Below are 14,822 nucleotides of genomic sequence, written 5' to 3' on the forward strand. Positions count from 1 at the left end.
TTTATCCCACGTGAGCATCTTGCCCACTACTTTGGCTCTTCTTAATTTCTGCAGATATTCTAGCAAATGAGTTTTACTGGCCTGAGTGTTTCTGAAAATGCTACATTTAAGTGACTGTTTGAGAATATTCTTGAAAAGCAAATTTTGAGTTGGCAAACTTTGATATTCGTACTGGAATAGAAGAGTTGGGTTAATTCAATCAGGGAATATAAACCAGATCATGTTACCTCTGTGTGCAATCAAAATTAACTGACACTCAAATATTGAGTACTTGCTCTCAAGATACCGAAGAGAATTATTTGCAGAAATTGTTTGTCACATAATTTGGAAAAACATACATCTGAGAGAACTGAAAGCAGCTCACAGGCAATTTACATGCAGAAGAAGAAGCAAAATTAAGTCAATCAATTAATCATAGTGCATGGCTGACGCTGCTCTAACCAACACTGCTTAGAATAGGATTGTCCTTGTCATCTGCACAGCTGAAGCTAAGGATGGCTACAGGGCTGTCTTGAAGGCTAGATCAGAAAATGCAGAGGAAGTGTACAGCCTGCAAAAAAAGATAAAAAGAAAGAGTCCCATCAAGGGCTTCTGGTCACATCAAAATCCAGGAGAATGAAGCAGTACATCATTTGTGCTGTCCCTGGAACCTATGGAATGAACAGTTTTCTTTGTCTCACTGTTGCCAGGGTTTCATTTGATAGACTACACGGCTCATAAAGAAATAACCTTAACTCCCACTGAAAATCTTGACAGATTTCTCTTGATAAAAAATAAGTCTATTTTTTCCTCAAAAAAACCAGTACAGATGGAATCTCCACCTGCTACAGTTAGATGAAAAACTGCAGGGTTTTTTTCCCCCTAATGTTTCTTAAAAGTGTGTATGTCTGTGACTGTGTGTGTCCATGCACAAAATCGAAGCTTAAATTCCATAACCCTAAACAGCAGGACCTTTGCCCTCAGCTGGAACCCTCACTTAAATTGAAGCCAATGTGCACTCTCTAATAATCTCTATATCACCTTTTTAGCGTTCCAGTAAGTCTGATCATAAGAGTTGCTGAGCACCGGGATCTCCAGTCAACTTCAAGGGGAGTTGAATATGTTCAGGATCCCACCTTTTGTTGTCTCTTCCTCTTGTTATCAGTTTGGTGACATTCCAGTTAGGAAGAGCAGTTCATGCAACTTTTCATGGCACATTTAAATGCATTTCTTTTATTTGGTTGAAATTGCAATGGAAATACTGCTTGAGTCGCTGAGCAGAAAAACTAAATTCTAGCTGGTAAATGGGTGAGTCCACTGGGAATTCACACTCAGAAATAGAAGGTGAGGGGTGTGGGGGGTTTTTTTTGGGGGGTTGGGGGGGTTGTGCGATTATTGTTTGTTTGCAGGTAGAGAAAATTTTCAAAATATGACCATTACATCATAAAATTATATATTTTATTCTCCATGAGCACAGCACAGTAGGAACTGTCAATACTGCGTGAAGCAGGGTTTTGAAATATATGTTATGTCACAGTTGTATTAGACTCCAATATAGAAGAAACTAGCGTGGAAAAAATCGTGGTCAAAACTAGAGCTGGGCAACCTATTTATAATGAATGATTAATGCAACAAATGTATCCCCTATTTCTTGTTCACAAGCTGCTGATGAACCAACTATGAATTTCCTGACTGTGTTGGGTATTCATAATTGTGTCCTGAAATTTTATTTTCTGAAGAAATTTCAGCCTATGGATTATCCAGATATTGAGTATTATGATTATTGTTTATTTGCCACGTGTGACTGGCTATCCTTAGCTTGGAGTTCTCCAAGAGACTCCTAGAAACTCAGAGTAGATTTTTGATTCAAAAGGCAGCACAACTTCCTGTGAGTCAGGCTTGAATAAAACCCACTTCCTGATGCTGGGAGGCATCAAACTGACTTTCAGAGATGTGACATTTATTTTTCACTGGTTTCAGAGTAACAGCCGTGTTAGTCTGTATTCGCAAAAAGAAAAGGAGGACTTGTGGCACCTTAGAGACTAACCAATTTATTAGAGCATAAGCTTTCGTGAGCTACAGCTCACTTCTTCAGATGCATATCGTGGAAACTGCAGCAGGCTTTATATATACACAGAGAATATGAAACAATACCTATTCCCACCCCACTGTCCTGCTGGTAATAGCTTATCTAAAGTGATTTCCAGCACAAATCCAGGTTTTCTCACCCTCCACCCCCCCACACAAATTCACTCTCCTGCTGGTGATAGCCCATCCAAAGTGATAACTCTTTACACAATGTGCATGACAATTAAGCTGGGCTATTTCCTGCATAAATCCAGGTTCTCACATCCCCCCCACCCCCATACACACACAAACTCACTCTCCTGCTGGTAATAGCTCATCCAAACTGACCACTCTTCAAGTTAAAATCCAAGTTAAACCAGAAGTTTTTCACTGTCACCGTAGGTCAAGGTATTTATGAAAAATTGGCCCAAATCTGAACCCCTCATCCAAACACATCTAAACACTGGTGATGGTGCTCAGGGAGTATCCATATCCAAACATGGATCAGAATTTTGTAATTAGCATCTCTGCCTTTAATAACCATACCTGAACACCCAAACCAAACCATCCCAAATGCTGTAGTAGTTTGGAATCGGGATGGCATTAGCACGTTCCATTTCAGGTGATTGCATCCTTCCTAACTAAAATTCACTCTATTGTTAAAATGGATATATGGTATCCTCCTCTCTGCACTGTATTAGTATGTAGCATTACTGTGTGCTCTTTATACATCAGTTAAATTCCACCCCAAAAATGACTGCAGTTCAATGGTAGGTGAAGCCCTAGGAGACATCACACAGCAGCGTGTTCTCAAAATTGGGAAAGAATATAAGCAAGTATGGATGGTAGCTAAGCAAACTCAGGAGAAAGCAGTGGGGAAGGTGAATACAAAGGCAAGCAGAAGATAGCCACTGGCTGAACTCGGTTCTTCAGCTCTAGAGATTGTGTGTGTTCTCAAAAGCCTCTCTCCAGATTCTTTTGCTTGTTTCATTTCCTTCCACTTATTTTTATTAGAGAAACATATATTGCATAATTTATATTTTGCCATAGGGGATGGTAGGCTGTTATAGGTTTCTTTGTTGTTTCAGGTTGCTTTGTTGTGCTGCATGTAATTCCCTAGTTAGTGAAATTTAACATTAAATTCAGTTCAAATAATGCAAAAATAATAACAAGCAAATAATTAGTCAGAACAAAATCAGTTTTACCAAAATTGATATTAAACTCAGTTTGCCTCAAAGAAACAAAATAAATAATCAAAAACAAGCAAACAGAAATAGTATTCCAGCATCTAAATAATACCCATTGTGTCCTGAATAGACTGCATGTGTTTATAGTTAACTGGCAAAATTATAAATAGGTGATCAAGGAATAGAAATTTAACAAAGGTTAGACAGCATATTCAGTAAACACATTCATCTCTTTTGACATGGGTGTATGACATTTGTCGTCATGGCCCAAGCCTGCAGTGATCTCCACATAAGCAGATCCTTCCCTCTGCCTGGAGCCCTGTTGAGATGGGGTCCAACTATTGTAGGATCAGGACCGTGCATGGTTTGACCTGAATCCTTTCGACAGCCTTGTGCTTTCATTCTCAATGCAAACACAGTATTTTCAGTTCAGTGAAGGACGCATCCAATGCCTGATGGAGTCAATGGAAAGACTCCCATTAACTCCAGTGGGTGTTAGAGCAGATCCTACTTGCCTCTGCTTCTTTGGGTCTTGTGTAGGCACCTCTCTGATACAATGTAAAGGGTGACAATCTAAAAAAGGCAGAGTTATGCTTCAAGGAGCAACACCTGCAAACATTTGTGGTTTTAAATTGGCTAACAGGAAAAATAAGAGGTACACATTGTATTCCTCTCGTTTCAGAGTAACAGCCGTGTTAGTCTGTATTCGCAAAAAGAAAAGGAGTACTTTTGGCACCTTAGAGACTAACCAATTTATTTGAGCATAAGCTTTCGTGAGCTACAGCTCACTTCATCGGATGCATACTGTGGAAACTGCAGAAGACATTATATACACAGAGACCATGAAACAATACCTCCTCCCACCCCACTCTCCTGCTGGTAATAGCTTATCTAAAGTGATCACTCTCCTTACAATGTGTATGATAATCAAATTGGGCCATTTCCAGCACAAATCCACGTTTTCTCACCCTCCGCCCCACCCCACACAAACTCACTCTCCTGCTGGTAATAGCCCATCCAAAGTGACCACTCTCTTTACAATGTGCATGATAATCTAGGTGGGCCATTTCCAGCACAAATCCAGGTTTTCTCACCCTCCCCCCCCCCCCTTTTTCCAAAAACCACACACACAAACTCACTCTCCTGCTGGTAATAGTTCATCCAAAGTGACCACTCTCTTTACAATGTGCATGATAATCAAGGTGGGCCATTTCCAGCACAAATCCAAGTTTAACCAGAATGTTTGGAGGCGGGGTAGGAAAAAACAAGGGGAAATAGGCTACCTTGCATAATGACTTAGCCACTCCCAGTTCTATTTAAGCCTAAATTAATAGTATCCAATTTGCAAATGAATTCCAATTCAGCAGTTTCTTTCTGGAGTCTGGATTTGAAGTTTTCTTGTTTTAAGATAGCGACCTTCATGTCTGTAATTGCGTGATCAGAGAGATTGAAGTGTTCTCCGACTGGTTTATGAATGTTATAATTCTTGACATCTGATTTGTGTCCATTTAGTCTTTTACGTAGATACTGTCTAGTTTGACCAATGTACATGGCAGAGGGGCATTGCTGGCACATGATGGCATATATCACATTGGTGGATGTGCAGGTGAACGAGCCTCTGATAGTGTGGCTGATGTTATTAGGCCCTGTGATGGTGTCCCCTGAATAGATATGTGGGCACAGTCGGCAACGGGCTTTGTTGCAAGGATAGGTTCCTGGGTTAGTGGTTCTGTTGTGTGGTATGTGGTTGTTGGTGAGTATTTGCTTCAGGTTGGGGGGCTGTCCGTAGGCAAGGACTGGCCTGTCTCCCAAGATTTGTGAGAGTGTTGGGTCATCCTTCAGAATAGGTTGTAGATCCTAATAACATCAGCCACGCTATCAGAGGCTCGTTCACCTGCACATCCACCAATGTGATATATGCCATCATGTGCCAGCAATGCCCCTCTGCCATATACATTGGTCAAACTGAACAGTCTCTACGTAAAAGAATAAATGGACACAAATCAGATGTCAAGAATTATAACATTCATAAACCAGTCGGAGAACACTTCAATCTCTCTGGTCACGCAATTATAGACATGAAGGTCGCTATCTTAAAACAAAAAAACTTCAAATCCAGACTCCAGCGAGAAACTGCTGAATTGGAATTCATTTGCAAATTGGATACTATTAATTTAGGCTTAAATAGAGACTGGGAGTGGCTAAGTCATTATGCAAGGTAGCCTATTTCCCCTTGTTTTTTCCTACCCCCCCCCCCCAGACGTTCTGGTTAAACTTGGATTTGTGCTGGAAATGGCCCACCTTGATTATCATGCACATTGTAAAGAGAATGGTGACTTTGGATGGGCTGTTACCAGCAGGAGAGTGAGTTTGTGTGGGGGGGGGCGGAGGGTGAGAAAACGTGGATTTGTGCTGGAAATGGCCCACCTTGATTTTCATACACATTGTAAAGAGAGTGGTCACTTTGGATAAGCTATTACCAGCAGGAGAGTGAGTTTGTGTGTGTGGTTTTTGGGAAAAAAAAAAGGGGGGGGGAGGGGGCGTGAGAAAACCTGGATTTGTGCTGGAAATGGCCCACCTTGATTATCATACATATTGTAAAGAGAGTGGTCACTTTGGATGGGCTATTACCAGCAGGAGAGTGAGTTTGTGGGGGGTGGGGCGGAGGGTGAGAAAACGTGGATTTGTGCTGGAAATGGCCCAACTTGATTATCATACACATTGTAAGGAGAGTGATCACTTTAGATAAGCTATTACCAGCAGGAGAGTGGGGTGGGAGGAGGTATTGTTTCATGGTCTCTGTGTATATAATGTCTTCTGCAGTTTCCACAGTATGCATCCGATGAAGTGAGCTGTAGCTCACGAAAGCTTATGCTCAAATAAATTGGTTAGTCTCTAAGGTGCCACAAGTACTCCTTTTCTTATTGTATTCCTCTGTTTCCATTGTCCTACCACACAATCAATAGAGCAGCTGTTCCAAACCGTAGCAGGGAGCATAAAACTGCCAATAGAATTATGATTTTTTTAAAGTACATGTTCTTTAAAAAGTTGCCTGGGTTTCCTGCACTGTTCATTGGTTGAAAAAAGTGTACTGGTTGGTATTTGATCTCACTTTACACGGGTGTAATTGACTAAGGTGCAAGGTACAAGAGGATCAGGTCACAGGAGTTCCTGTCTCCTCTTTTAAGCTCAGACCTCTTGGCTATGCACTGTTAAAGATCCTTAAATGGCAGAAGTGGCATTTCTCCCATAGATTTCTGCCTTCAAATAATTGCTTCCGAACCAGGATGATTTAGCTGCAACTGCTTAATAATATGCATACAACCCAATGAGGAATTTGATGTATTTTTCCCTTAAGGAATATTTAGAGAATGCTGTGATCCTGCTCAGTAATAACCACACACATTTCCCATCACCTAGGTCTGTAAGAACTCCTGACATTTGAAGCTGTCCTACCGAGTTGCCATGGCAACAAGAAAAGGAAAACATCAAATCTGAAGATCGCAGTTTACAATTACTGTTCTTCACTACTAGGCCTCAGTTGCTCCAGATTCAGTTTAATTTGCAACCTCACTTAGTCTATCCGACTGTACGTCAGTGTTTGGCAACCTCTGCCCTTACTGTTGTTCAATAATGGATTTCTCTTGCAAGATGCAAGGTTTATGCGAATTTTCACTGAATGTTAAAAGACCATGACATCTCCACTTGACCTTCTGCGAGCTGAATATAGAATGAATCCATTTTTTTCTATCTGTTGACTTGTTGCTATTCAACTGTTCAGAAACAATTTTTTTGTCTGTGGGATGGTATCTGTATATGTATGAATGTATGTGTGTATATATATATTTATATGCAGAGAAGAGATACACAATAGGTTTAGCTTTTATGAGACATTTGCCTGAAGCTGGGGAGGGACAGGACAGAGTAACAGGGCCATAGGTGAGTTAGAATTGTCCTGTCATAGCTAAACCCATTGTATATGTTGTTTATACAATGGTGTAACACAAAAGACGAGAGCAACTGCAACTATACCATTAAAATTGCCATGTCAGTAGTGCCAGCTATACCACAAGGTCACTTCATTTACCTCAGGCTCAGTGTACAAGAGACGCAAATTCCCAGTGCTCTATTTCCAATCAAGATTTCTTTCCTTCAGCCACAGGTAGTACTGAGGAAGCAGCAGTGAAAGCAGCTTTTCACTCCACATTACAATGACAGCAGCCCTGGGAGATAAGGAGGCTGTGATTTGCAAGGGGGCTGAAAGCAGTCAAATGCACTATGGGTCATTTCATATAATATTGGGACACTCTGGGCTTGATTTTAAAGGGGCCTTAACCCAGCCTCTCTTTTTGCTCCTGCCGATAATTATTTGCTGGTGCAGCTGAGGACATTTTAAACTTCTTAGTGCCTGATCTGCAGGGGCAATCAGATAGGTAGATGTTTACGTGTCAGAAGGCCTGTGTGAATAGTAGGAGTACAGGGATTTCTCAGATGCATTGATCATCTCTCTTTCGACTCCCTGACCACAAAGGCCTGTTCTCGCTCTGTCCCCATACAGCTCTCATTGACGTCCCTGAGCACAGTGAGGAAATTGTATTGTATAAATATATTCATATATACAGTTTGGAGAGTATATATATACACACACACATACATATACATGTACGCACAGTTTTCAATTAAAAGTAACAAGATCATTTCTCTGTGTGTGTGAAATAACTTGTTTGCAAACCTGGAATTAAAAGGTGTCATTATGTATGAATATTAATCCTTTTTTTATTCTGTGAGCATGTAAGGTAAACAAAAAACTTCTAACTGTATCAAGATGATGATCCTGTTAATAAATTGTAAATGATCCATCAAAGCTCACACCAAATTTTTTATAAAATTAACACACACAAAAAATTATACTAGTGGCAGACTGTGGCTTTTACTAGAGCTTGCCAGTAACTAGGGTGAGGTTAAATGTCTTAGAATATTTTAATAAACTTGCTTATTTAAAGTTTAAACACCAATGCTTTCTTATGCAATAGATCGTCACAGCTGCGTTTTTGGGTTAGCGTTTTTACAGTACTTATGGGTCATTCTGTATGTTGTCATTACTGCCGTGAGATTATACACATACCTTCCACATCATGTATATGTTTCAGTATTAAAGCTTTTTGGAAGTATAAAAAATAAATTCCAAACACACATTTAGTTTTTTTCATGATGTTACACTAGATATTAAATGTGTATTGGTGGTGAAAAATTGCTGTACAATAGCTTTTCTCTGACTTCCTGTATTATACCAAATATTACAACAGGTCCTTTTTAAGTAAAGTAATAATAATAATAATTAATAATGGTGACAGCAAAAAAGTTAGTTTATGTTGTGGACTTCCCTAAATTTTTAGATTTCTTCATAAGATATAAACTGCCTTGACACAAAAAGCTGGGTTTTTTTAATCGGAGAGCTTAACACTTGAAGTCCGCACCCAGCAAAAACTCTCACTGACCTTGCTTCTTTCACAGGTCATAGGTGTCTGAGTTACCACAGTAGTACTTAGAGGTCAATGGGAGGTTCTTTAGAAAAGAATTTCAGAAAGGTTCATTAAGCAACTGCAGGCCTTTAAGCAGGAAGTGCCTGATCTCAAATGTTACTCCTACCTGAACATGGGCATGCTTCCATTCCATGCCGTCTGCCCCAGGCATTGTGGTAAGCAAATGCTGCTGCTTTATAATCACCAATCACTTATATATATAAACAAGCGTTAAATGCAAAATTTGCAAAAGGAAAATAGATGAATGCTAAATACACTGTGGATCTTTCCCAAAGAGGAATTGCATCCCATGCCTTGATCTACTAAACTTTTCACTTGAATGTAACGGAAACAACGACTATCCTTCCACATAAATATATTTTTCTAATGGGATCCTTCCTCCCCCTGCATATGGACATCATTCAAAGTCTGTCAGTGAAAAGATTCCCATTGACTTCACTGGGCTTTGTGTGAGTTATGATGAGAAGCTATCCCTGCTTCTTGTTCAGAACCTAGCACATTATGGATCCTCCTAAGGGGGCCCAAATCCAGGAATAAAAATTTTCTGTTTGAATCTGGCCTAGCAACAAGCTACTGGGTAAAGCCAGTTGCCTACCCTTTACCTGTGCAATAAGAGTCCACAGTGCAGAGTAACGTCTCAAATAATATTGCAAAAAAATTGACCTATACACGGGGTGGTTATCAATGAGGATATTCCCCAGTGGAGGCTCTGGATCACAGAGGTACCAATACCTCCCTGACTTTCTCATCCAAAACTGGGGTGGGAGGGTCTGAAATCTCAGTCCCCATCATCTCCTGTTCATATGCCCGAAGGCTCCAGCTTGAGTTAACCTCTGGGCATTCGAGGCACGAAAAGAGGAAACCTACCTGCCATCTTAATATTTTGTCCTCATTTCCCAAGTTTCCATATTCAAGAAAGAACATCTATCAAGAAGCCCAATAGGGCAAATCTTACAGTATTATTAAAGAGAGAAACCCCATTAAAACGTATGGGGTTCCTTACATGAGGGAAAAGGCCCAAAGTGATGTCATTTCCTGAAACTCAGAAACTAGCAGAATTTGGAAGCATTTCATGTCATGCAAAATCAGAAAAGACCAAAAAGAAAAACCTCATAACTTTTGCTCTTCCTTTTTATGTTGGATTAAGTTTAAAACTTGTTCAGGTATGCCTTGCTATTTTCATAATCCATCAGTTATATGAATTTAGCTATTTTAGTTGCTACAACATTTATTTCTCTCTGTGTGTATGTGTGTGCAATACATGCAAAGTTGTCTGTATTTTGAAAGACGCTGAATTTAATCATTTTCATTTTGAAGCATACGCAAAGCAGTGCCGGTATAAATCATTTAATTTCAAAATCCTGTATTTTCTGGTAAAACATGAATCCAATATGACAATTATCGAGTTAATCAAAGAATGGTGTTGATTAGCAGGGTAATTGTGTCATTTTCAGTGTACTTGCTAATTGAAGCCCTGTCAATACACCTCATGAGTGTGCTCGCATTATGCCTATGTGCATATATTAATGTACATTATGTTCAGTAACTGCAGGTCTGAAGCTCAAAACAAAAGAAAACCAGCTGAATTTCATGGTGGGGATCAAATAAGAGTTAGATTACAGTGGAACGATGTTTTGGTAATAGACCCATGGAGCCAGATTCTCATCACATTTCCATGAATAACTCCATTAACCAGAGATGAAAGATGAAAATCCAGCCTGTCCGTAAGACCCTATACCTTGAGATATTTCATCTCATTTCTCAACACATTGCTTTATTCAGTCTGCTGTACATAGTAAAATAACATAACTTGTCATAAGACACTTGGAAATCATTTATCTGTTATTGTAGGTTTGTCTTGAACTTAGGGAAACCTAAAGTCTATCTGACTCACTTCCTTCGCTGACCCCGTTAAAGTATCCCTAAGGTCCCCAACACAATTTGGTTTAACTTTTATTTAGAATGACCACACTTCTAGCCAAGCAAGTCTTGTTGGTCTCTTTGGTGATCATTTAAACTAGGGTCCACTGTAATACAAACTCATTTATTAAATTAAGGATTTCCAGTCAGTTGATAGGCGACCTGGTTTCAATGCTTTATTTTACCGTTACAGAAAAAGAGAAGCCTGTGTGTTATGGTTATGCTTGTTTTACCACTAGCCATTCCTTTGCATCACTAGTTTCCTAAAGCATGGTGATTGCTAATTTGCCCCCTCGGTTTCTACCAATGCATTTAGCCATTTGATCACACAGCAGAGTTTTGTACACGGATCACATTATTGTTTGTCCAGAAGCCAAATTCTTACCAAATGTGCTTATCTCATTTCATGTAAAAAAGTTGAATAAAAGATGAATGACAATAAAAAATGACACTGGCTCAAGAATAGCAGGTCCAAGGGAAAATATAGGATTATGTATTCCCATTACAGTATCTGTAGAACCGTCTTTTGTCCAAGTGCTACATCTCCCAAAGGGAGCAAAACAACAAAACCAAAAACAATTCTTTCCCATTTAGCTCTTGGTGATTTGTAACCTTGAAGTTCACATGCAAATTATTTTGGAAAACAAAGCTAGATACAGATAACTATTTTACTGTGTAAAACGTACAGCCCATTGCTGTGACTACTTTACCTAACCACAAGTTTTGATGATCGCTAACTTCTCAATGTCCAAATGAAATGAATACACACAAAAATGCTCAGTGAAAGTTACTAGTTGCACAATTGCTATGTGTGTGTATATATGTAGATATATAGAGATACACACATACATATATAGAGCTATATATAATATATGTAGAGGGGGAGAGTGAGATTACACAGCATGGGGATTTGGAATAAGCAGTTTAATTCTATGAATTATGGATGAACATTCAACTTAAGAAGGGGCGTGGTTTATGCAGGGTCAACCCAAACTGCTGAAAATAAATAGTTTATTCCCACCTCTGATGTTGTATTGATTTAAGCCTCACTCGGCTCTCTCGCTCTTTATATTGATTTACATAATTTGAAGATATGCATACTTGTTTACTGACTCCTTTTGTTTTAGTTGTCTATGTACCAGCAAGTCAGTAGCAGTGTGAAGGGGGATACAGAAAGAACCCTAACTTTCTTCAGTATTAGCAGGATGGCTATATGGAGCTATACCCATCCTCTGAAAGTTATGCTTCTCCTCTGCATTAATAAGTGGCTGTATTTGATGTTTTGAGGTTAAATGAATGTAGTCTAAAGGGACAGTGCATGCGTGGGCATGCATACGCGCCCTGCCCATGAACTAGGATTGTAAAATGAAAATGTGTATGGTGGCGAATTCAGTACAGATATGCTGTGTGATTAATTGAAACGTCCAATGGTAACCTCCTGTATCGTCACGTTTGCCCCATAATGAACTCTGTCTCCTTCAGTCATCACCAGGAATTTTTGTTTGGATTTGAATACTTTATTCAGCTACTTTTCCAGTTAATGTTTCCTTTAGGCCCTAATTGCTGAATTGCTTGCCGTTTCTGAGGTGTAAATAAACGTTTTGATTTATGATGTGGTTGCAAAGAAACTTGTAATTTATTTGTGAAATGCTCAAATAAAGGATGTCTGGGCTTTTATCCTTTCGTCTGGGTTTAGACCTTTCTGAAACAACATTGCATGAATCAAGGGGGCTGTATAATCACCCTGCTGTGGCTGACACAGGTGTCTGAACCCACCCCACACTGAACTAGAAGCAAGAGCCTCAGGGGCAGCGCTAGGAGGGGGCTTGCAAGGGCTATAGCCACCCCGAAATTTGCCATAGCCACCCTGTAGCAGCTGCTGCTCTCCAGCACAGTGGAAAGAGCGGCAGCTACTGGCCAGGAGGGACATTCCACCCAGCCGGGGCTCCTGGGCCACACCCCCGATGGTCACTACTCCCCGAGGGCTCGGCTGGCCCCACAGCCAGGTCGCCCCACTTGGGCAAATCTTACTAGCTGTGAGCAGCCAGCGTCCCACAGTACTCAGCTCCAGCTTTCAGCCTCCAACCTGGCCATGGGGAGGGGCCATGGAGGGGGTGGACCTCATGGTGAGTGGGGGGGGGCATAGCCCACCTAATTTTATGTCTGGCCTACCTCAGGCCCCTGACTGGGAAGAGGCAGGTGTCATCCCTGAAGATCCTCCCCCAGTTGCCCTGATTAAGGCAATGAATTGAGCTGTTTGTTGTCACACAATGGCCATAGAGTGGGACTAGGTGGGTATAGTGAATGGAAGAAATCTAGAGATCATTCACCAGACTTCATAAGAATGTGGTGAGTGGATTATTTTGCATACACCAGCTCAGTTAAGGATTACGCCTTCCAAAGCCCAAGTTTTGTTACAACACTCCTACCAAATTTCTTGGCTATGTGCCGCAAAGAAACTTCATCGGTCTTTGGCTTCACCATCCTTTGGCTTCAGCCAACTAGCCCTTATCACCTTCTTCTATCAGCAGGCAGTTAAGGGCTACCAAGAGAAGCCACCCATGATAAAATCAAATGCCAAACAAAAGATCAACAAAACCATAAGTCAGCTTCCTGAAGATTCACCAGTGAACGCTACGGGAAGCTGCAGTACTAGATTCCTGCCACTGTGCAGTGCTGAGTGTCAGCAGTGGTTCCCAGTCCACTTGCATTCCAAGATGATGTCCTCTAGCAAGTACTGATAGCTTCTCTTGAGCTCCAGAGATGACCCAGAAAACTAAGGGAATTCTCATCCAAGGTAAAATTGCCCAGACCTTTGTTTCTATAATATAGTTGGCAAGAGATGGGCTCAGACTCGCTCTGCCATGTGCATCTTACTGATGGTTTAACCTTGTGTTCTCATGGGAGGTTCAGGGAAGGGTTTTCCAATAAAGTTACCATACTGGAATTACCTTACAGTGGCTCTACCCCTTAGATGTTCTCTCCCACCATGTGGATTGATTGCTCGTCACAATCTTTTCTTAGCCTGATATATTTAAATGCTAATGTTAAGGTAGTGGGCTCAACCTGCTGCAATTCTGCTGGATCCTTCCTGCCAATGCGTCAAGAGAATTACAGTTCAGATTATTAGTATGGGGTCATTCCTGAGGCCTATTCTCAGAGCCAGATCATTCCATGCACCCCAGAACTCCATGATGCCACTGCAGAGATTCTCAGAAATCAGACCCCCAAATTTAAAGTCCTGATTTTCTAGGCCTTCAATGTTCTGGACCCAGGACACCCACTGGGATTTTAACTTGACCGCTCTACACAGCAGGAACAATGGAACTGTCCACATTACTGGTGAACCTCATGTGAGCATGACAACAGATTTCCCAGGACATTAGGATTCACAATCCTCACCACTTCTCTTCTGTAACTTTGATTTCCCACAAAGCAACTCATAACCCAGAAACCGCTCTGGAACACACACGTAGAAAAAAAATTCTCATGCAACTTACTCCTCTGTGGGGTGGAATAAAGAGGAAACTTTACTGCCTTGAATCACCACGGTTTCTAACTCTGGCAGGTGCTCTGAGACCATGGTGATGGGCCTGTTCCAAGACCAGTAATACAGATCATAGTAATAATAGAATAGGATGGAGGTCAAGAGCAGGAGTGGAAGGGTCAGGTGGAATGCACATCTTCTCTTGCGAAAGTACCAAACTGAATCCATCCAAAAGACACCAGGCTGTATTGCATTCTGCATAAAAGCGCTCCATGTTGGGGAAGCCTCTCTTCAAGGGGGAATCCAGAAGCAGCTGCCTGTGTGGAATTCCCTGGAACATTGCTGCTTGAGGAAGCATTTGACACTACACCCTGCAGGTAGAGATGGTGTAGTCTCAAGGTCACCACATGAGTAATCTTTTGTGTCCAAAAGATCTTAGAGAACATCAGGAACCACTTCTTATTCTATGGGGTTGAGCAAAACTCCACCTCCAAAAAGGAAACGTTCAAGTGCACACCACAGAAGTCATCTTTCTGTGGTTTTTCACCCCCCACAGGCCTGCTCCCATTGGCTTTTTCACCCTCAATTTTTGTTCTACCTGAACTTGAGCAGACTGCGTATAAAGTGAGTAAGGACCTT

The 14,822-nt window shown here is 40.9% G+C and overlaps 1 protein-coding gene across 1 annotated transcript in view; it reads left to right on the plus strand.

Moving 5' to 3' along the window:
* Positions 1 to 12,373, plus strand: part of CDH13 (cadherin 13) — a 786,172-nt gene extending 773,799 nt beyond the window's left edge. The window contains exon 14 of the mRNA XM_073308069.1: positions 6,654 to 12,373. Coding sequence (XP_073164170.1) covers positions 6,654 to 6,661 — 8 coding nt within the window. The 3' untranslated portion in view covers positions 6,662 to 12,373. The remainder of the gene's footprint in view (positions 1 to 6,653) is intronic.
* Positions 12,374 to 14,822: the final 2,449 nt, after the last annotated feature.

Source organism: Lepidochelys kempii, chromosome 12, assembly GCF_965140285.1.
Source record: "Lepidochelys kempii isolate rLepKem1 chromosome 12, rLepKem1.hap1, whole genome shotgun sequence".
In the NCBI taxonomy this organism is placed as follows: domain Eukaryota; kingdom Metazoa; phylum Chordata; order Testudines; family Cheloniidae; genus Lepidochelys; species Lepidochelys kempii.